This window comes from Marmota marmota, unplaced genomic scaffold (genome assembly GCF_001458135.2).
Source record: "Marmota marmota marmota unplaced genomic scaffold, marMar, whole genome shotgun sequence".
Taxonomy (NCBI): domain Eukaryota; kingdom Metazoa; phylum Chordata; class Mammalia; order Rodentia; family Sciuridae; genus Marmota; species Marmota marmota.
In genome coordinates, this window is record NW_026000079.1 from 1,814,032 (window position 1) to 1,836,043 (window position 22,012).

At 48.9% G+C, this 22,012-nt stretch overlaps 3 protein-coding genes across 3 annotated transcripts in view; 1 reads left to right on the plus strand and 2 right to left on the minus strand.

Annotated features, from left to right (window-relative positions):
- The window catches only part of Paqr6 (progestin and adipoQ receptor family member 6), a 3,678-nt gene extending 1,309 nt beyond the window's left edge, over positions 1 to 2,369 (plus strand). Inside the window, 5 exon segments of the mRNA XM_048814696.1 lie at positions 10 to 181; positions 284 to 410; positions 712 to 808; positions 959 to 1,109; positions 1,403 to 2,369. Coding sequence (XP_048670653.1) covers positions 10 to 181; positions 284 to 410; positions 712 to 808; positions 959 to 1,109; positions 1,403 to 1,677 — 822 coding nt within the window. The 3' untranslated portion in view covers positions 1,678 to 2,369.
- An 85-nt stretch (positions 2,370 to 2,454) lies between these two features.
- Positions 2,455 to 4,535, minus strand: LOC107156695 (bone gamma-carboxyglutamate protein). The gene is made up of 4 exons (XM_015502733.2): positions 3,353 to 4,535; positions 3,144 to 3,182; positions 2,908 to 2,977; positions 2,455 to 2,720 (listed from the first exon to the last, which is right to left on the minus strand). The coding sequence occupies exons 1-4, from the start codon at positions 3,414 to 3,416 to the stop codon at positions 2,588 to 2,590; spliced, it is 306 nt and encodes a 101-aa protein (XP_015358219.1). The 5' UTR covers positions 3,417 to 4,535; the 3' UTR covers positions 2,455 to 2,587.
- A 400-nt stretch (positions 4,536 to 4,935) lies between these two features.
- The window catches only part of Pmf1 (polyamine modulated factor 1), a 24,565-nt gene continuing 7,488 nt past the window's right edge, over positions 4,936 to 22,012 (minus strand). The window contains exons 2-5 of the mRNA XM_015502731.2: positions 9,289 to 9,394; positions 7,961 to 8,061; positions 6,269 to 6,464; positions 4,936 to 5,422 (exon numbers count right to left, since the gene is read on the minus strand). Of these exons, the coding sequence (XP_015358217.1) occupies positions 5,369 to 5,422; positions 6,269 to 6,464; positions 7,961 to 8,061; positions 9,289 to 9,394 (457 nt within the window). The 3' untranslated portion in view covers positions 4,936 to 5,368. The remainder of the gene's footprint in view (positions 5,423 to 6,268; positions 6,465 to 7,960; positions 8,062 to 9,288; positions 9,395 to 22,012) is intronic.

The following is a 22,012-nucleotide window of genomic DNA, read 5'->3' on the forward strand; positions in this document are numbered from 1 at the left end:
ATGAGCAAGGGCCCGGGCTTCCGCGCCGAGCCCTACGACTGGCCCTTGCTCATCTTCCTGCTGCCCGCCTGCCTCTACCCCTTCGCGTCGTGCTGCGCGCACACCTTCAGCTCCATGTCGCCCCGCGCGCGTCACATCTGCTACTTCCTGGACTACGGCGCGCTCAGCCTCTACAGCCTGGGTGAGCCGGCGGCGGGTCGCGGCCGGGAGGCGGGGCCGGGCCGGGGGACCTCGGGAGGCCCGGGCGCGCGGGCCTCAGCTCCTGCCGCGCCGCTCCCCGCAGGCTGCGCCTTCCCCTACGCCGCCTACTCCATGCCGGCCTCCTGGCTGCACGGCCGCCTGCACCAGCTCTTTGTGCCCGCCGCCGCCTTCAACTCCCTCCTGTGCACCGGCCTCTCCTGCTACTCCCGGTGGGTGCTCCGGCGCCGCCCCCGGGGAAGCGAGGGCGAAGCCAGGCCGAGGGACAGGAGAGGAGAGCTGGGAGGCCACAGGCCAGCCCTTGCGCGCCTACACATGCCCAACTGTCCGTTCATTCCACAGCCTGTCCTTAGCCCCATATTACAGACGTGGCCATTTATATAGGGAGGCGTGCGACCTAAGGGCTTTCCTAGCCAGTAAGCTTCATTGACACCCATTTGGCTCAAGCTCCCCTTGCCCTTCTTGATCCCTGCCTGAGCCAGGAATGGCGACCAGCCTGTCCGTGTCTCCCAGGTTCCCAGAACTAGAAAGTCCTGGGTTCAGCAAGGTCCTCCGCACGGCGGCCTTCGCCTATCCCTTCCTGTTCGACAACCTTCCACTCTTCTACAGGGTAAGGCTGCCGGGCCCGCCCGGCTTCCTCCTGACCCGTCTCCCCCAGCCCTTTCCCTGCTCTCCAGGCTCAGCACCCTGGCCAGGTCCCAGACCCATCTCCGACTCCGCTCAGAGGCCCTCTCCACCAGCCATGCTTTTCCTCCGCCAGCTGGGGCTGTGCTGGGGCCGGGGTCACAGCTGCGGACAGGAGGCGCTGAGCACCAGCCACGGCTACCATCTCCTCTGTGCCTTGCTCACTGGCTTCCTCTTTGCCTCCCACCTGCCAGAGCGGCTGGCGCCTGGGCGCTTTGACTATATCGGTGAGGATATGCCCGTCCGGCCCTGGACGGGGCCAGGGAGACAATTTCCCAGGGCAGGAGTGAGCTAGGTAGAGAGATTTCACAGCCCAAGGGTGGGCCCTTCCTCAGAAACAGCGAAACTAATACACTATGCAGGGGCTTTATGCAAATCAGCTCAGTCCCCCTTCTAACAATTCTGGGAGTCAGGGTTTCTTACAGGGGAGTAGGAGGACAGGTGACTTGCCCTGGGTTACAGAGTGGGTCAGTGAGCCTTGGGAATGGGTGTGTGCCTGACCTGCCCACCCTCCCTCCAGGCCACAGCCATCAGCTATTCCACATCTGTGCAGTGCTGGGCACCCACTTCCAGCTGGAGGCGGTACTAGCTGATATGGGATCACGCAGAACCTGGCTGGCCACCCAGGAACCCCCCCTGGGCCTGCAGGGCACAGTGGCCACCCTGGGCCTGGCAGTGGCTGGGAACCTGGTCATCATTGCTGCCTTCACAGCCTCCCTGCTTCGAGCCCCTGGGACCTGCCCCCTGCTGCAAGGTGGCCCGCCAGAGGGGGGAGCTCAGGCCAAGCAACAGTGAGACTCATCCCTGACCTTGGCCTGGAGGGAGGCAGAGACCAGGACCCAGTGCTGCTGTGGAGCCCAGACCAGGCCTGATAAGGTGGGGACACATCTGAGCCTGGAGCCAAGAGTAGCTGAGGAGAGAGGGAGGGCAGAAGAGAGGAGGGACAGACGGAGGGAACTGGCAGAGTGCGAGGGCCGTGAGGGGCTCTTGGAGGGAGTGGGGTAAGTGCCGAGGGTCTGTGAGGGGAGATGGGAGGAGATGCGTGTGTCCAGGTTGGAGCTGCCCCTGGGCCCTATTGGGGGCTGAAGCAGGGAGTGTCGGGCCCTTTCACCGGGCCCATCTCTGGTGCTCCCCGAAGTCTCCGCTCAGCCCAGAAGAACTGACTTGACTAACCTAGGCCTCTCCTGAATGCTTATTAACCAGCCAAGGGCCACACATTGGCTCCCCACCCCCCAAAACAAGGTAGCACCTTCTTTGCCAGCAGCTTTTTGCCTAGTGATGAATCTGTCCTGGTCACAGCTGAATACTCAAGATGTCCAGGCCTTCAGGGGCTGGTGTGTTTGCTGTGTCATGGCTGACTCAGTGGACTGGTGTGGGAGGGGTGCTGGGCCAGAGCTGGGAAGCCTAGTTAGCCTTAGGAAACCACCTTCCATGCTTTCTGGAACAAAGCAGCTTCGATAAATAAACAAACAGGACTTCGGGATGCACTTTCTGGGACTGAAGAAGGCGACACTTTCTCTCCACTCCATCCGCCAAGCCCCTCCCCCACAGAATGGACAGACTCACAGCCCATCAATTCCTCCTCTGGACTTTATTTTGGACCAGCTGGGATGCCCACACTGGCAGGGCAGAGGGACCGAGGGGGAGGCGAGGGAGGAGTCCTGGCGCAGAGCCAGAGCAGGGCTGCCACGGCCAGCACAGCCACCTAGGCTGGGGTCCCGTAGAAGCGCTGGTAGGCGTCCTGGAAGCCGATGTGATCAGCCAGCTCGTCACAGTTCGGGTTGAGCTCACACACCTCCCTCTTGGGCTCCAGGGGATCCGGGTAGGGAGCTGGGGCTCTGAGAAGTCCCACACGGTGGCATCACTCCTCATGCAATATGCTCACCCTCTATTCCAACTGCATACGGACTCCAGAGTGCTTACCAGGAGGGACCCCCTGCCTGTCCCTATTAAAAGCCACTCCCTACCATGGCTCCTCCCAGCACATCCGCAGGTGCAGGGCCCTGCTCAGCATCTCCTACTTACCCCAGCCCATTGTCCACGAAGCGCCTGGGTCTTTTCACCACCTTGTTGCCCTCCTGCTTGGACATGAAGGCTGTGGAACGTGGAGAAGAGGGCAGGGGTCAGGTGGTTCCAGGCTTGGGACAATAAGTAGGGGAGCAGGCAGGCCTTCCTGACAGGCAGGAGTCAGCGGGCGACAGGGAATGGGACTGAAGGGCGTAGGGCAGAGGGGGTGCCAGGAGCCCCTACCAGGCCCATACCTGTATCTTTGCCAGACTCTGCACCACTGGGCTTCGCATCTGCAAAGAAAAGGTGCCCAGCTCACCCCTGGCTCACTCCAAGGGCCCTCATCCTCCTTCCCCTACTTCTCTGGTAGCTTGTTCTTCCCGCTTCTCCCTCCACAAGGACAGTGTGGGCCTGCAGAAGGGTGTCCAGACTGGAAGAAAAGGGGAGAAGTGGGGGTACTCACCTGCCCGACCAGCGAGGCAGAGTGCAGCCAGGGCCAGCAGGGCAAGCAGTGTGAGGGTCCTCATGGTGTCCGTTGGCACTGTCAGGACTGCTGCTGGAACTGGTCTGCCTCTTCCTGACTCCAGCACTCTTTATACCACCCCAGAGATGAGGGGGCTACGCCCACATGGTCAAGCAGGGCATGGGGAAGCGGCCAGGGCTAATTGGGGGTCATCTGCCCTGGCTCTGTAGGCCAAACCCCAAAGGATACTGTGGTTGGGAGTGATGAAGGAGGACAGCCACAATCAGAGGCTGCCAGGCTCTTGACATCACCCCTGGCCCCTGCCCTAGGGGGCTGTCCAGATCCCTATACCCTTCTCCATTCTGTTGAGACCGCAGCCTCCGCCCAAGTCCTGGCTGGGATCTAAGTGGAACGAGAGAGGAAGGGGGTGCTCAGGTCTAAAATAGGCTCCAGAGCTCCAGCTCTCTTAAGGCCTATGATTTGCACTGTCTGCCTGCGGGGCAGGAGCCAAACCTAGGGAGGGAGTGCCAGCAATGGCCTCATCCACCCAGCAGACATCAAAGGCCGGCGTGGTGTGGGCCACTCAACTGCTTCAGGAACAGAAGGGGTCAGGGCAGCACAGGTCCAAGAGTCAAAGCCAACAGATACAGTAGGGCTGGGTGTATGAGGACAGCCTCTCCATTTCTGGGCAGGCCAGGTGGCTAAGTTCCAGGTATGAAAGGGCACTGTGGTAGGGGACCCAGCAGGGAGGACCTGGAGGAGTGTAAGACAGAATGCATCTCTGGGCTGCTGACCCTCCGATTCTCCTACCCCTGCAGCCTCCCCAAGGTTAACAGCCTCAGGGAGGGACCTGCCTCCCCCAGTCCTCCAGGAAGGCCCGCAGGTCCCAGCCTGAAAACACCTGAGAGCTGCCACTGCCTCCAGCCGGCCTAGCAAGGAAGGGTGGCCCGGCTCCTTCCCCCGGCTGACCAGTGTCCTCACTCACACCCCTCGGGGCTGGAGGCCGCCTGCCCACTCTGACAAATACACACAGCACTCGGTGAGGTGGCTGCGCAGGACGGAGGCGTCTGGATTATTAATGCCGCAGCTCCACAGGGCAGAGGAGGGCAGAGGGAAAGATGAAGCTTGGGCTGTTGGTGGGGAAAGAGGTAAAAGCAGGAGCCACTCGGGTGTGGCCCATACCAGGGCAAAAAGCTTTGCCCTCCACCCAAAACCGTCCCCCTTCCTCTCCGGTCCTGGTGGCCCTGGCTGGAGAAGAGCACAGTGGAGAAGCAGTCATGAGTCACATTGTCCTGAGGCCCAACTATCCTGGAGGCCTCCACCATGGACACTTAATCCAAATGTCAAAGAGAAGGTAGGGTGGGACGAAGAGTGACATACCCTTGACAGCTCATCCTGACTTTGGGGGACCCAGGTGTCCCACTTTCTGTGAAAACGGGGCTCTGCTGCCCTTGGCACATGATGGTCACATACAACTGCCCTACCCAGCCTGGACTGACCAAGCCCTTGCCTGAAGCTGGAGCTTGGGGACCCAGAAGTGGTCTTGGCCCAACAGACGCCGGGCAAGGAAGCATCCTCACAGATTACAGTGCAGTGGAGGATGTTTATTTACGGATGCGGGGAGAACATGGCAAGCGACCTTGGGCTGGCCAGCAAGGGGACAATCAGTGAAATTGAAAACACATTCCCTAAGGGAGGGGGTGGTAGGGTGCCAAGCAGCCTGCAGGAGAGCGCTGGGGGTGGTGCTGGCCTGCACCTGAAGGAGAAAGAGTCGGGCCCAGACTCCACGTTGGGCCACCATCTCTGGGCAGAAGGGAGGAGTCTGAAGGTAGTATGTGTGACCCCGGGGGAGCCTCACAGCACTGCAGCAGTGGGGCTTGCTCGGGCCTGATCCTCCATCACTGCCTGGAGATTGGCACCATTTCAGCTGTCCTCAAAGGCAGCCCGCCCAGGCCCAGCATGCCGACCACAGCCCTCGACCTTGACTGCCCTCTGCTCTCAGCCACAGGCTCCGCCTCACTCTGGCTCCCTCAGAAAGGCCAGCAGTTCCCGTTGTTCTCCATACAGAGCCTGAAATCAGCAGGAGAGAATAGCTACACAGGCTATGAGGAAACCAAACCCTTTCTCTTCTGAGCTGAACTGGGGCGTGGGTTTCCCCCAGGGCCATGTGACTCATCACTGGCCCAGGAAGGCGCATTAGGACAAAGATAGGCAGGAAGTCTACCACTCAATGGGTACTGATAGAGGGCTGGGTACCAAGGACACCTAGGCTAGGCCTCCCCAGGGCAGAGTTCATTTTCTTTTTCTTTTTCCTGGAAATTTAACCCAGAGGCAATTTGTCACTGGGCCACATCCCCAGTACTTTTTGTTTTTATTTTTTATAATTTCTTTAACTTTTTTGAGCCAATAAGAAACCCCTTTTCATCACTGAAAACCCCATTTCATCGCCTGCCAGCTGTATCAGCCAGCTTGATCACTCTACCCTTTCTATCCTCAGTCACTTGGGCCACTTTCAAAAATTAAGTTCATCTTCAAAGGACATACACTGTTGCTGGAGAATGAGTTCCAGATGTACTAGGGCTCTAGAAGTCATTCCAGTGTGCACATTTTGAAGATACTGTCTATGTTCCCAGGGAGAAGTACAATGACCATTTCCTGGGACACACCTCTGCCCTCTCTGGGCCTCAGCCGTGGCAGCAGGGAATCCATGCTGCAGTTAGAGGTTAGCAGGGGCAGGGCGGGCAGCAGCCCATCTGCTATGGTGGGAGAAGCCTGCTGCACACATCCAAGCAGAAGTGATATGTGACTCTACCACCACAGGAGGCCCCTCCTGCCTCTGGGGTCCCTTATGTTGGGAGGGGATCTCTGAGGGCCTATCAGGGATGAAGGGGAAAGCAGGCAGGGCTGGACACTTGCCTGCCAGGCCTGCTGCCGGGCCTGGACCTGCAGCTGCATCTCCTCCAACTGCCTGCGCCCAGCCAGGATGGCATCGGCCAGCTCTCTGTTCTTGGCCTCCTGTTTCTGCACATGGCACCGCAAGGTGTCCCGTTGCTGCAGGAAGTAGGGTGCCATGGTGCTGCACAGGTCTTTCTCTGGGATCCCACTGGGGCGCCTGAAGGGCCACATGGGGGACAGAGAGGGAGGGACAATCTGTGGGAGGGTTCTACTTACAAACCAAGTCACTGATGTTCCCACCCCAGTCCCAAGTTGGGCTGGCTCCTCTTACCTCCCAAGCCCTGCTCCTGATGGGAACACCGCCTGCCCCAGGCCCGCTGCCACCAGCCTTCCACCCCACACTCCACATTCTCCTCTCTCCCACACACACTCCCCCATCTTCAAGACGCCAGGTCTAGAGGTGACTTCCCAGCCTCTGCTGCTGTCCTTGTGAACACGTGCCCTGCTTGTGTATCACCCTATCAGGCTGGGAGCTGGAGAGATGGGGTTGTGACAGGATGAGACTTCCCAGTGGGGAGCCTCTGGAGAGAGGACCCAGACCTTGAGGCTGGATGACGTGAGAAGATAAGGAGAGAGGGTCTAAGGAGGCAAGGTCACACAGGGAACAGGCGCCACTGTAGGTTCTTCTAAAAATTCTTTTTTTTGTTTTGCTACTTGAGATTGAACCCACGGGTGCTTAACCACTGAGCCACATAACCCCCCAGCCCTTTTATTTTGAGATAGGGTCTTGCTTTGTTGCTGAAGCTGGCCTTGAACTTGTGGAGCCACTGAAATTCTAGGCATGTGCCACCACATGGCTTAAAAATTCTTTTTTAGTTGTAAAATTTCATTCTTTTAAGAATTAAGGTCACGGGCTGGGGTTGTAGCTCAGAGGTAGAGTGCTTGCCTGGCATGTGTGAGGCTCTGGGTTCAATCCTCGGCACCACAAAAATAAATAAGTAAAAGAAATAAAAGTGTTGTGTCCGTCTACAACTAAAAAAATATTAAAAAAAAAAAAAAAGAAGAAGTAAGGTCACAAAGTGCAAGAATGGCATCTCTCCCCTCTGGCCTGAGGTCCTGTGAGGGCAGAGGTAGTGGAAGGCTGCGGTGGTCTTGATGGCCTCTCTCTCCACTCTGCGCTCAAGGCCTTACTTCTTCCTCCGGTTCATGGTATTCCAGGCTACCAAGCTGCCCACTGAACTGTCACTTGCAGAGTGTCACTTGTTCACTGCCACATCACTGGCTTCTAAAACAGTATTTAGCGTGTAGTAGGTGCACCCTAAATGTGTGTTGAATAAACCAATGACTCAAAGCCAGTGCCTGGCCAGCCTAACCTACATAGGATTCCCAATTTCACTGCTCGGTGTCCTCTGTCCCTCCCCTCCTTCCTCCCACAGGCCCAACAGGCCCTGAAATGACCTCTCAAAGGCCTCTTCAGTCGGACCTCCAAACCACTTCCCTCCCGAACCCCTGGATAATAACATGCACTTGCCCTGGGGCTCTCCTCCCAGGAGGGAACTCTGCATTTCAACTGTTTTTGGTTATTGTTTGTTGTTGTCCCTGTCAAAGGGTCCTCTCTCAGGGCTATATAGAGCCCAGTGTCTCAGATATGGGGTCAGCCTCAGAGTCTCCTACCAGAGGCTGAAGTGCGGTCCCTTCCCGCTCCTTTCTCACCAGGCTGGCTCCGTGCAGTCTTTGCCTTCTTCCACAATTTTATCCAAGGAATTCAAGACAGCTTCTAGGTTCCCTTCTTTTTTAATTTCTGAAATTTCCTCCTGAAGAGAAAGGAGGAAAAAACTGTAATGATACTAGACAAGCCCAGAGTAGAAATACACTAAATTCTGGCTCATTTCTGCCCCCCCCCAACCCCCGTGGTACTGGGGATTGAACCCAGGGGTGCTATACCACCAAGCCACGTCCCCAGTCTTTTTGAGACAGTGTCTTTCTAAGTTGCTGAGGCTGGCCTCGAACTTGTGATCATCCTGCCTTATCCTCCCCAGTTACCGGGATTACCGAAGTGCACCATCATGCCTGGCTAACATGTGACATTTATACTTACGAAAATAAAATATAGGGGCTGGGGTGGTGGCTCAGCACAGTGCTCACCTAGCACATGTGAGGCACTGGGTTCGATGCTCAGCACCACATAAAAAATAAATAAAGGTTTTGTGTCTGATTACAACTTTATATATATATATATATATATATATATATATATATATATATATATATATAAACATATTAATATATATATATTTTAAAAAGGAAATAAAATATAATATGGCAAACATTTAGAAAGAACGTGCAGCAAGCCTCTCTCCCTGCCTTCATTTCTGGGGGCTGGACACTGCCTATGTCCACTCTCAGCACCTGTCCAGATTCCTCACACTGGGGTGCTAACAGGGCCGTCCTTGCCTCTCTAGAGACACTGCAGTTACTTAAAGACATGAATGGAATCGTAGCCTTTTTTGGATTGTTTATTAGGTGGCTTCTTCTGGGCAAGGCCTTGGCCCAAAAACTGAAGATACAAAGATGAACTTGACTCTGTCCTGCCCTTGCAGAGCACACACGGCCCAGTAAGGCAGACGACATATAAACACATAATTACAATACAGCACAATAAGAGAAAGGGGCATTTAAGATACCCACATTCTTTGGAGGAGGCGGGTGACTGGCACTGTAGCCTGCTGTGCACAGAGGGTGGCTGAAGGGGCTGAGAAGACAGAGGGGCAAAGAGTAGGGTCACTGCCCCCAGAGGACCAACAATCTAGAGATAAAAACCTAAGCTAGGGCTTGGGATGTGGCTCAAGCGGTAGCGCGCTCGCCTGGCATGCGTGCGGCCCGGGTTCGATCCTCAGCACCACATACAAACTAAGATGTTGTGTCCGCCAAATACTAAAAAATAAATATTAAAATTCTCATTCTCTCTCTCTCTCCCCCCCCCCTTAAAAAAAAAAAAAAAACCTAAGCTAATGGTATCTTCTGGGCCTCTTGTCACTCACCCGGATAGATGCCTCCAGGTGAGTTATAAATCTGTCATAGATTCGCTGTGTCATCTCAGGCTGCAACTGGTAGAAGCACTTATAACAGTCCGTGAATCTCTGGTAGCTGGCAGGAAGAAGAGAAGTCAAAGGTAGGGAGGGTCAAGTGCACAGCCAGTCATCAAGCTGCCCGGGCACCTCTGATTCTCATCATAGGACTCAAGGTTTATCTGCTTCATGGCCCTCTTGCTAATGACAATAAATGCAAATCTCTCATCAGCAGCTCACATCATAGGATGCTTCAATCCCACCACCAGTGCCCCACTTGGCTTCCCCATTTTTTCTCAGCAGAGCCCTCACTGAGTTCAGGGAGTTACTTCTTAAAGAGACTTACGATGAGCCAGGCTCAAAGGCACATACTTACTGTCCCAGCGACTCAGAAGGCTGAGGCAGGAGGATTACAAGTTTGAGGTCAGTCTGGGAAAGTTATCAAGATCCTGTCCAAAAACAGGGGTTACGGCAATAGCTCAGTGGTAGTACATCCCTAGTTTCAATCCCCAGGACTGGGGGGAAAAAAGAGGGTCATCATAAGCCAGGATCGGTGGCATGTACTTGTACTTGGGAGGCTGAGGGGGGAGGATCACTTAAGCCCAGGAGTTCAAGACTCATCTGGATACTGGGCACAGTGGTACACACCTGTAATCTTAGCAGCTCAGGAGACTGAGACAGGAGGATACAAGTTCAAGGCCAGCCTCAGCAACATAGAGAGGCCCTAAGCAACTTAATGAGACCCTGTCTCAAATTTAAGAAAACAATTAGAAAGGGCTGTGGATACAGCTCAGTAGTGAAGTGCCCCTGGGTTAAGTCACCAGTTCAAAAAAAAAAAAAAAATTAGATCTGAAGTATATAGTGAGTTCGTGTTAAAAAGAAAAAAAAGTGAGCCATGATTCATCTAGCTATGGTTATTTACCCTTACTGTGCATAAAATTAGCAAGAAAGTGATCTGTTATAATAATAGATCACTGCCCTCGGTCAGTTAGCAACCTCCCAGGTGAGGCTGATGCTGCTGGTCTAGGGATGATACTCTGAGAATCTCTGGTCATTCCAGTACCCCTGAACACCAGCCTTAGCAACTTAGTGAGACCCTGTCTCAAAATAAAAAGGGCTGGGGATGTAGCTAAATTGTAAAGCACCCCTGGGTTTAAGCCCCAGTACTGGGCGGGGGGGGAAAGGAAAACTTTTTTTTTTTTCAATCATGGAGTACCTGCTATATACTGATTGCCCACTAGGTACTGGGAATTGCCCTTCTGTAGCTGCCAGTTGAAAGGGCAAAATGGAGAGATATCAGCAAACAGAGGCTCATATGACTGTGGTACTTAACCACTGTGGAGAGTGGTTTATGGGCCAGAGTTATGGTGCTTCATTCTTTAAGGTGAGGAGGAGGTGTTGGTTTCTTGTGAAGCAACATTTAAGTGAACTTCAGAATGTGTCTAAGCCAACCAAGAGCACTCAAGCACACAACAGCTTGCACTTAGACTCTACTGGGGGTCAGGATGCTCCTCAATCATGTGGATCAGTCTGGTGGACCACTGGATAAACATGGCACAGGCACCTGCAGCCAGATACAGGGTCCCATCCCCATTTAGGGAATCACTGCTGGTTCTACCTCTCTCACAGCTCACTGGGCCTCCCCACCCAAGTCCCACAGTTTTGGAAATAGGTAGTGAGAAAGAGCAGTGTCATGCTAAAGCCAGCTCAGAGTAGCTTACAAGAGGACTCATGCCTCAGCAACTTACCGAGGCCCTAAGCAACTCAGCAAGACCCTGTCTCTAAATAAAATACAAAAAGAGCTGGGGCTCAGTGGTAAAGCTTGCCCAGCAGGTGCGAGGCACTGGTTTGATCCTCAGCACCACATAAAATAAATAAAAGTATTGTGTGCATCACAACTAAAATATACTTTTAAAAAAAAAGAGCCAGGGATGTGCCTCAATGGTTAAGCAACCCTGGGTTCAATTCCCAGTACCAAACAAAACAAAAACAAGGAAACTCACCACCCCCTAAATACTACCTTCTAATCATTCTACTGCACTTTATTTGCTCCTGAGGTTATTTATATATTGTCTCTGTGTAACAGAAATGCTGTACAAAGATGTACTGTCCATTTCTTCCCAACTCTGTATTTGGTAATGCCAAATCGGTAGCTTAGGAAAATGTACACTTTGAAATTGGCAAATCAGGGCTTACTTTTAGAGAGTTGGCTTTAAACACCTACCAGCACACTTTTGGGTCACAGGGATAGCCTCCTACCTTTTCAATGGTAAACATTTCATATTAGTACACCTTGGAGGCTAAGATTGAGTGAAAAGGACAATTCAAAGGGTAGATGCTGGGCTCAGTGATAGAGCACTTTCCTAGCATGCATGAGGCCCTGGATTCAATTCTCAGCACTGCATTTAAATAAATAAAACAAAGGTCCATTGATAACTAAAAAAAAAAAAAGATGCTGGGCATCCTTTCAACCCTCAGTAGAATCCCAGAGACCTTGTTTTGTTGCTGGCCCCACCAGCCACAGAGTCTGTGGTTAAAGGGAGGAATATGAAGGGACACATGATCCTTGACCAAGCTGGGCTGGAAATGAAACTGGGTAATTGTGGCTTGAACACCAGAAATCCTCTTCCTTCTCCCAGCCCACTCTGGAGGCAGAGGGTCCAAGCAGGGCACATCTCTACTCAGCTTAGGTAGACAGAGCCCGGGCAAGGGTGACCACTGCTGTTTATGAACTCTCCTGCAGCCTCCTTATGGTTTAAGAATTAGTGAAAGTGGTCCTGGGGCTGCCCCGTGGTAGAGTGCTCTCTAGTATGGAGGCCTGGGCTCAGTCCCTGCACCACAAAAATTAATGAAAGTGGAGGACCCCAGAACCACGCACATTCTTCAGATACACAAGATGGGAATTTATGTTAAATAGGACCATGTGGCTTAACCAAAGAGGAAAGCCAGACTGGACACCAATGTCCATGAGTACAAGAGGAAGCTGTTTCCTTCTTTGAATGCCAATGCAGATTTGGAAGCGGTTTGAATGCCCTGAGGATTTACTAAAAAATACTCAGGGAGAAGCAAAAAGTGATATGTTTTAGAAAACATTCATGACCATTTGTTCCCCAATTGTAAAATTTTCTCTTTTCATACAAGTGATAACACCCCTGTGGCTAGGATGTCCTCTGCAACGTCGCTGGGATCTCCAAGGTGTCCAGAGCGGTGTTAGATTCACAGCAGCACGTAACACACTCCTTCTCAGAATGGGTGACTGAGACTGAGGAAAGGCCTCAGCTGTCTGGCCCTCGGCCTGCCCAATCCAGCCACCTCTCCCACCCTGGGCCCCAAGTCCAGGGACTGGACTGCTTGGACAGACGAGTCCTTCCCAGTCTGTCAATGCTCCCCTTAACCTTGTGACAGACAGGCTCCTGGCCTTAGCTTTCTGAGCTTACACAGAGGCTACCAAGCTGTGCCCTGGAAAGTGTGCTGGCTCTGAGGACAGACTGCCTGTTCTTTTGCCTGGGTTCAAATTCTACCTCTGTCACTCATCAGCTGAGTGACCTTGGACAACTTATTTACCTCCATAAGCCTCAGTTTCCTCCTCAGTCAAATTGGGATAATAACTGCATCTATATTTCACAAAATTACTCTAAGAATTAAATCAGGTTAATGAGGTTACATATATAAAGTCCTTCTTTTTTTTTTTGTACCAGGGATTGAAAAAAGAGGTGCTTAACCATGGAGCCATGTCCCCAGCCCTTTTTTTTTTTTTTTTTTTTTTTAAAGAGAGAATGAGAGAGAGAGAGAGAGAAAGAATTTTAATATTTATTTTTTAGTTATCGGGCGGACACAACATCTTTGTATGTGGTGCTGAGGATCGAACCCGGGCCGCACGCACGCCAGGCAAGCGCGCTACCGCCTGAGCCACATCCCAGCCCCCCCAGCCCTTTTTAATATTTTTTATTTTTTAATTATTTTGCGGGGGAGGTACCAAGGATTGAACTCAAAGGTACTTGACAACTGAGCCACATTCTCAGCCCTATTTTGTATTTTATGTAGAAACAGAGCATCACTGAGTGCTTAGTGCCTTGCTGTTGCTGAGGCTGGCTTTGAACTCAGGATCCTCCTGTCTCAACCTCCCGAGCTGCTGAGATTATAGGTGTGTGCCACCATGCCCAGCTATATAAAGTACTTAGTATAGTGCCTAGCACACTGAGTGTTCCTCGTTAGCTATAGTTGCCAGTACTAGTCTACAGAACAGTTCACACCACCCCTCAGAGGTATATGTCAGTAATTTGACTGCTCAAAGCTGAGAAGTCTTCTTCCTCTGGAAGGCAGGTGATGAGTAAATGTGTCCTGGTTGCAATTGCAAATGAAGAAACCACCCAAGCAGTAGAAACCAGGGTCCAAGCAGGGTACATCTCTACTCAGCTTAGGTAGACAGACTGGATCTGTCACCACTAAAGAGCAGAGGTTAAATTGTGCCCCCCCCCCCAACACACACAAAAGGCTTTTCTTTTTCTTTTTTCTTTTTTTGCAGGATTTTAGGGGTTAAATCCAGGGCCTCATGCATACCAGCCAGACAAGTGCTCCACCACTGAGTCCAAAAAGATCAATAAAAGGAATTTATTATTATTATTTTAAATATTTATTTTTTAGTTTTAGGTGGGCACAATATCTTTATTTTGTTTTTATGTGGTGCTGAGAATCAAACCCAGTGCCGCACGCATGCTAAGTGAGCACACTACCACGTGAGCCACATCCCCAGCCCCGGAACTTTTATTATTTTTAAAAATATTTTTAGTTGTAGATGGACACAATACCTTTGTTTATTTATTTTATGTGGTGCTGAGGATGGAATTCAGTGTCTCACATGTACTAAGCAAGTGCTCCACCACTGAGCTATAACCCTAGGTCTGAAAGTAACTTTTAAAAACCATGCTATTAGCTGGGTGCAGTGGTACAATCTATAATCCCAGCAACTCTGGAGGCTGAGGTGGGAGGATCGTAAGTCTGAGGCTAGCCTGGGAAACTTTTTAAAAATTTTTTAAATTAATTTTATTTTATTTTTTACTCAAATAGAGCACAACTTTTCATTTCTCTGGTTGTACATGACATAGAAAGAATCACACCATTTGTGCAATCGTACCCTTACATAGGGTAATAATGTCTGTCTCATTCCACCATCCCCCCCTCCTCTGTTCAATCCAAAGTTCCTCCATTCTTCCCTTGTCACCCCCCATTAATGATCAGCATCCACTTATCAGAGAAAACATTTGGCCCTTGTTTTTGGGGGACTGACTTACTTTGCTTCGCATTATATTCTCCAACTCCGTCTATTTACCTGTAAATGCCATAATTTCATTCTTTAAGGCTGAGTAATATTCCATTGTGTATATATACCACAGTTTCTTTTTTTTTTTAAAATGTTTTTAAGTTGTTGATGGGCCTTTATTTTGTTCATTTATTTATACATGGTGCTGAGAATCAAACCCAGTGCCTCGCACATGCTAGGCAAGTGCTGTACCACTGAGCTACAGCCCCAGCCCGAGAATTTTAATATTTATTTATTTTTTTTTTAGTTTTCGGCGGACAACATCTTTGTTTGTATGTGGTGCTGAGGATTGAACCTGGGCCAGGCGAGGCCAGCGTGCTACCGCTTGAGCCACATCCCCAGCCCCTACCACAGTTTCTTTATCCACTCATTTACTGAAGGGCATCTAGATTGTTATCACAGTTTAGCTATTGTAATTGTAATTGTATTGTAATTGCTAAAAACATTGACAGCCTGGGAAACTTTGCAAGACCCTTCTCAAAAGAAAAAATAAAAGGGGCTGGGGATGTAGCTCAGTGGTAGAGCTTCCCTGGGTTCAATTCCTAGTACCACAATAAATAAAAAAATGATATAAGATATAAATAAATAAACACCCCAAATTACTGAGTTTTGTTTTGTTTTTTGAGAGAGAGATTCTTATTGTTTTGCCCAGGCTAGTCAAATGATCCTTCTGCCTCAGTCTCCCAAGCAGCTGGGACTACAGGCACATGCCACTATGCCCAGTGTCACATTATGAGTTTCAAAATTGACATGACCATACTAAACTGATTTTAAATTATTATTTTCTCATAAACATTACACAATGTCAGAAAACTTCATTGTTTTTGAACTCAATAAGAAAACATTTCAACCACTGCACTAAAAAAGAACTAAGAACTCACTATAGGGGGTCTGGATACAGCCCAGTGGTATAGCACATGCTCAGCATGAATGAGGCCCTGGGTTCAATCTCCAGAACCATAAAACAAAAACAAAAACAACTCACTGTAAATTATCACAGAAGTTTGACTTTTATAAAATTAAAATTTGAAATATAGGTGTAGACAAGTCCTGGTGGTTCATAGTCTGCTGGCTTACATATGCAGATGAACTGTAAAGGACACTATGGAAAGACGGACTGGGCGCAGACAAGTGAACACATGTTGGGCAGGATCACAGTGCACACAGCACCAAGGGAGCTTCCAAGGCTTGCCTTTGTCCCTGGTGCCCAACTGAATATCTGTTTCACAGGTTGCCCACAAGAGGGCAGCAGTGACTGGCACTCCCTGTTCCCCTGTTCCCCACCACCAAAAGACTAGGGAGAGAGGCCGCTGAGTCATCTGTCAAGACAGATCCTAGCTGTGTGGCATACAAGCGACCCGACAGACACTCCTGCTAACTGCAGTTGTCCTGTTCCATTAAATAAACGTTTCTGCTTGGGCTTTTTCTCTCCCCTTTCTCAGTTCTGTGTATACTGGGCAGCCCCAGGACCGAAAAAGGGAGAAAAGACCAGAGAAACGCGAAAATAAAAAGAGAATCTCCAGGGGCTGGGGATGTGGCTCAAGAGGTAGCGTGCTCGCCTAGCGTGCATGTGGCCTGGGTTTGATCCTCAGCACCACATACAAACAAAGATGTTGTGTCCGCCGAAAATAAAAAATAAACATTAAAATTCTCTCTCCCCCGCCCTCTAAAAAAAAAAAAAGAATCTCCAGATCAGGGATTCAAGATGAATAAATATTAAAAAGTTATCTCTTGCCATGTGCTGTGGTGCATGCCTGTAATCCCAGCAGCTCAGGAGACTGAGGCAGGAGGATCACAAGTTCAAAGCCAACCTCAGCAGCTTAGCGAGGACCTAAGCAACTTAGTGAGACCCTGTTTCAAAATAAAATTTTAAAAAGGGCTGGGGGGGCTGGGGTTGTGGCTCAGCAGTAGAGCGCTCACCTCGCTCGCCCGATCCTCAGAACCACGTAAAAATAAATAAGTGAAATAAAGTGTGTCCAACTACAACTAAAAAATAAATATTAAAAAAATGGGGGGGCTGGGATGTGGCTCAGTGGTTAAGCATCCCTGGGTTCAATCCCCGGTACCACAACCTCCCCCAGAACAAACAAACAAAAAAGTTATCTTTCGCTGGGTGCAGTGGCACATATCTATAATCCCAGCAAGTCAGGAGGCTGAGTTAAGAGGATAGCAATTTCCAGGTTAGTCTGGGGAACTCAGCAAGATATTGTCTAAAAATATCTACATGGAGATGTAGCTCAGTGTTGCAGTTCTTGCCTAGCATGCATGAGGCCCTGGGTTCTATCCCCAGTAACTAACAAACTAACACACACCCAAAATTATCTTTTATTTTTATTTATTTGTTTTTTAGTACTTAACCATTGAGCCACATCTCCAGCCCTTTTTATTTTTTATTTTGAGGTAGGGTTTCACTAAGTAGCTTAGGGCCTCATTAAGTTTCTGAGGCTGCCTTCAAACTTGTGATCCTTCTGCCTCAGCCTCCCAAATTGCTGGGATTAAAGGAAAACACTACTGTGGTGGCACATACCTGTAACTCCAGTGACTCAGGAGGCTGAGGTGGTAGGGTGAGGCAGAAGGATCACAAATTCAAGGTCAGCCTCAACAACTTAGTGAGACCCTGTCTCAAAATAAAAAGGGCTGGGGATGTAGTTCAGTGATAAAGTACCCCAGGTTCAATCACAACAACAACAATCTTTTCAGTGATAGAGTACTTGCCTACCATGTGTAAGGCCCTCAGTTTGATCCCAGGCACCATGGAAAATAAAATAAAATGAAAACTGATCTTTATTTGTGTGTTTGTAGTGCTGGGGATGGAACCAAGGACCTTGATCATGCCAGGCAAGCCATTTATCACTTAGCTACATCCCAAGCCCAAAAAATTAATCTTAACTATGTCTTTAGGTTATTTGGTCTCTTAAGTTTATTTAACTTTTATTGTTTATATGCTGCCATTGGAAACTGCTGGAAAATATAAATCAAGAATCTGAAATTGGGATACTTTCCCAAAGGAAAAAACCTTCTGATTTGATCAATATTAACATGAAGACAAAAAGTACCATCAAGAAAATTATATTCATTTGATAAATACTTACCAAGCACATAGCAGGCCAAGCATGGTGGTGCAAATACAAAGATGAGAAAGTGTGATCCCTGCCCTCACAGAGAGTATAGCAGTAATCTTAGAAATGTTTACTGAGAACTGACTGGTTCCAGGCCCTGGCCTAAGCACTCTCCATGGAGTAACTCACTGAATCCTCACAAGAACACTGTGAGGTGGGTTCTATTATCATCATCCTCATTGCTCAGGTGAGTAAGCTATGGTGGAGAGGAGACTGCCCAAGGTCACACAGCTGGAATATGAAGAAGCCAGTAGGAACAGACACAGCCTGCACGCTGCAGGGCCCGGAGGGACCCTACACAAGAGTCTAATTGAATCATGATGGAAGAGCTGGAAAAGGGTTTGAAGCAGGGATGACTTGGGTCACTATGTGAGGGTGGTTTCAGAGGCATTTTGAGCTGAAATGTCAGTAGCCTTGAGAAGGCAGAGACAGCAGAGATAAAGCTGGGTGGTCTGGAGATGTACATAGAAGAGAATTAGCGTGACAGGCAGGAAGCACATACCACACTGGTGAGTCACACCCCGACGTCAGGAACCAAGCCCTACCACCAGCCTGCAGCATCTGCACAAAGAGGGCAAGGTATTTCCGTGGCACTGAGAGAGTTTATGTATTAAAATCACTCTTTTTCCATGGAAGAACTGTTTCCTATGAACACCAACAATCTTCGTCACTAGCTTTACACCTTTTTTTCTTTTTCTTCGTTTTTTTGCAGTGCTCATGATTAAACCCAAGGCCTCATACTAGACAAAAGCTCTACCACTCAGCGACACCCAGCCCCTTTGCCACCATGTTAAAACTCAACCAGTTCTTGGACAAACTCAATTGGCTCTTTCCTTGGTCACTGTCAGATGAATGCGTTAAGTCACTTTACACAAATCATACCCTGCACAGCACATCTCTGGTCAGAAGGCTGAGCAAGAAGGATATGGGCTGGACCAGGACGGCATCTAAGAACTTAAGAACTGTCAATCATCTCTTGCTCCCTCAGCCCTCACGGGACCAACATTCCTGGGGCACACCCTAGGTACCTATGGCGACCCAGCTTTTCTCTGAAGTTTTCTCTAACTAATCTTCATCCTGAGTCCCACTTACAACACCTCTAACCAACTGCCCCTCTAGGCAGGTCCCAATTTGTAACACCACACAGAAAAGGAGCACCCTCACCTTCTTGCTGAGGCTAAAGAGGTGAATGGCTATTTTCAGAAGGCCCAGGAGACTATAAGGACAGAAAAGACTTTATCTTCAAATAACAGGCAGAGGTTGTAAGTGGTAGACTCCAACCAGGCCCCATTTCTACATTCTAAAGCCTGAGAACAGATTTGGCAGCCTCTGCCTCAGAAGATGCCTCAACAGAACACTGGAGCATGGGTTCCCAGGATCTAACAGCCCAGTATGGCTGATAATCTTCCAGGCACTCTGGAGTACATCATAGGATTTGCCTTCCTATTGAAGCTAATATTTACATTTAAAATATGCTGAGTTGTGGGGGAAATCAATGTGGGTTTTAAAATAGCCCTTTGGATACCTGACATGTAACTAAACCAGAATTTACTATGTGTAGATTCCTGTCCCAGGTATAAGGACTTTGTCCTTGAGACTGAAGAATGATTATTAATTTACTTAACTATGTATATGTGTATGTATATACCAATCCATCTATCTACTTACTTATGGTACTAGGCATTATATTGCTGAATTACATCCCCAGCCCTTTTTATTATTTTTTTTGAGACAGGATCTCACTAAATTGTTCAGGCTGGCCTAGAACTTGTGATCTTCCTCCTCAGCCTCCCAAGCAGCTATGATTGTAGGCATGCACCACCACAGGCAGCAAGATTAAGGACTTTAAATTCTTTAACTTAATGACTTGGGGTGGGGGACTGAGGTCAAGTATTTGTATACATCTTAAAAGTTTGTATTCAAGCCTGTCATGAGGGCACACACCTGTAATCAAAGAGGCTCTAGAGGCTGAGGCAGGAGGATTGCAAATTCGAGGCCGGCCTCAGCAACTTAGCAAGGCCCTAAGCAACTTAGTGCCTCAAAATAAAAAGGGCTGGATATGTGTCTCAATGGTAAAGCCCTTATGGGTTCAATCCCTGGTACAAAAAAAAAAAAAAAAAAATCATACTCAATATGACATTTACTGGGCATTGTCTATGTGAAAATCAGGCATAAGTTCCTATTTAGCCAAATGAAGGCAAGGATGTTTTATTGAGCAGCAAGTAGAAAGAAAAAGGTGGCAGGGACAGGGGCAGAGTAGCAGCACTAAATGAAGAAGAACCTTTCTGCAGGCATATGTCCACAATGGCATGTGTTCATCCTCTGTATTCCCATGGCCTTGGCGTGTGGCTGGAGAGACAGGAAAGGGCCAAGGAGTGAATGGCCTTGTATGCTGGGCTAAGGAGCCTGCATCTGATTGTGAAAGCAGTCCTGAACCAGTTAGACATGTTATGCAGAAGGGCATGCTCAAATCTGAGCTGCAGACTGGAGAGACGGGGGCAAGACTAAGGGTGGAAGGCTGGTTTGGGGGCTGATGCAATGATCTAGTGAGAGAATTCAAGCAGTGATGGTGGGAGCTGGAAAGGAGGAGCCTGAAGAGAGGCTGGGACTAGCAGGGCTAGGAGGCTGACTGGAAAGGAGCAGGAGGGGTCAATGGGGACTACCAAATCTCTGACTGGAGAATGGGTGGACAGTACTTCCTACAACCATGTAAGGGATCACAAGAAGAGAAGAGAGGGAGGAGAAATCATGCTGAGCTTGATGATTCTGTGGGATACTAAGTGGAGATTTCCAATAGTAAATAGATAGATGTCTAAAACTGAGTAGAGATATGGCTTGGGAACCCTCATTTATTTCAAAACTATTTGTTCAGTGTCTCCTATGTGCTAGCACCATGAAAAAAAGTAATGAATAGAGGATGATAAACATGACTGAAAAGATCCTGCCCTCAAGAATCTTACATTTTATGCAGGCAAGATGGACCACAGCTATAATTTGGGCTTGAATGTCTCCCAAAGACCCATGTGTTGAAGCCTGGAATTCTTAGAAGAAGGTGGGGCCTAGTGGAAGTAAGTTAGGTCACTGGAGGCATGACCTTGAAGGGGATATTGGGACCCTGTCCCTTCCTCTTCCTTTTCTTCCAGAATGCAATAGATGAGGAGCTTCCTCCAACACAGGCTCTTGCTATGGTGTGTGCCACCTCCCTACAAGCCCAAAGCAATGGAGCCAATCCATCATGAACTGAAATTCCTAAATTATGAGCCAAAATAAACCTTTCCAGGCTGGGGTGGTGGCTAGGTAGTAGAGCGCTCACCTAGCAGATGTGAGGTGAGGTTTGATTCTCAGCATCGTGTATAAATAAATGAATAAAATAAAGGTCCATCAACATCTAAAAAAAAAATTTTTAAATAAACAAAATAAACCTTTCCTCTTATGAAGATGATTTATCTCAGATATTTATTACAGTAACAGAAAGCAGAAGTCCTTGACAAAAAACTTTAAAACTCTGCTGAAAGACAATCTGACTAAATGGATAGTTTTAGTCAGCTTTTTTTGTCACTGTGACTAAAAACCTGACAAGCAAAATTGTAGAGGAGAAAACATTTACTTGGGGGCTCACAGTTTCAGAAGTTTCAATACATACAGGAGGCCCCACTCCTAGGGGCTAGAGGTGAGGCTAACATCGTGGTGGAAGAGTATGGGGGAGGGAAGCAGCTACATGATGATCAGAAAGCAGAGAGAGATCTCCACTTGCCAAATACAAACACATAGCCCAAAGCCACGCCTCCAATGACTCACCTCCTCCAGCCACACCCTACCTGCCTCCAGTCACCACTAGTTAACCCCATCAGGGGATTAATTCACTGATTGGGTTAAGGCTCTCACAACCCAATCATTTCCTCTCTGAAGCCTCTTGCATTTGGTGGACACCTCACATTCAAACCATAACAGATATATTATATCATGTTTGTGGTTGAATGATGCCATTGTAGAGATACCAGTCCTGCCAAAATTGATCTATGACTCAGTATAATCCCAACCAAATTTACAGCTGAAATTTTTTCCCCCAATACTAGGGATTGGACCCAGGGTGCTCTACCAGAGAGCAACACCCTTAGTCCCTTTTTTCATGTTTTATTTTTATTTAATTAATTTATTTATTTTGCAGTGCTGGGATTTAACCCATGGCCTCACACACCCTGGCCAACCTATATTCCCTTACTCCATGCTTTTTTTTTTTTTTTTTTTTTTTTTTTGA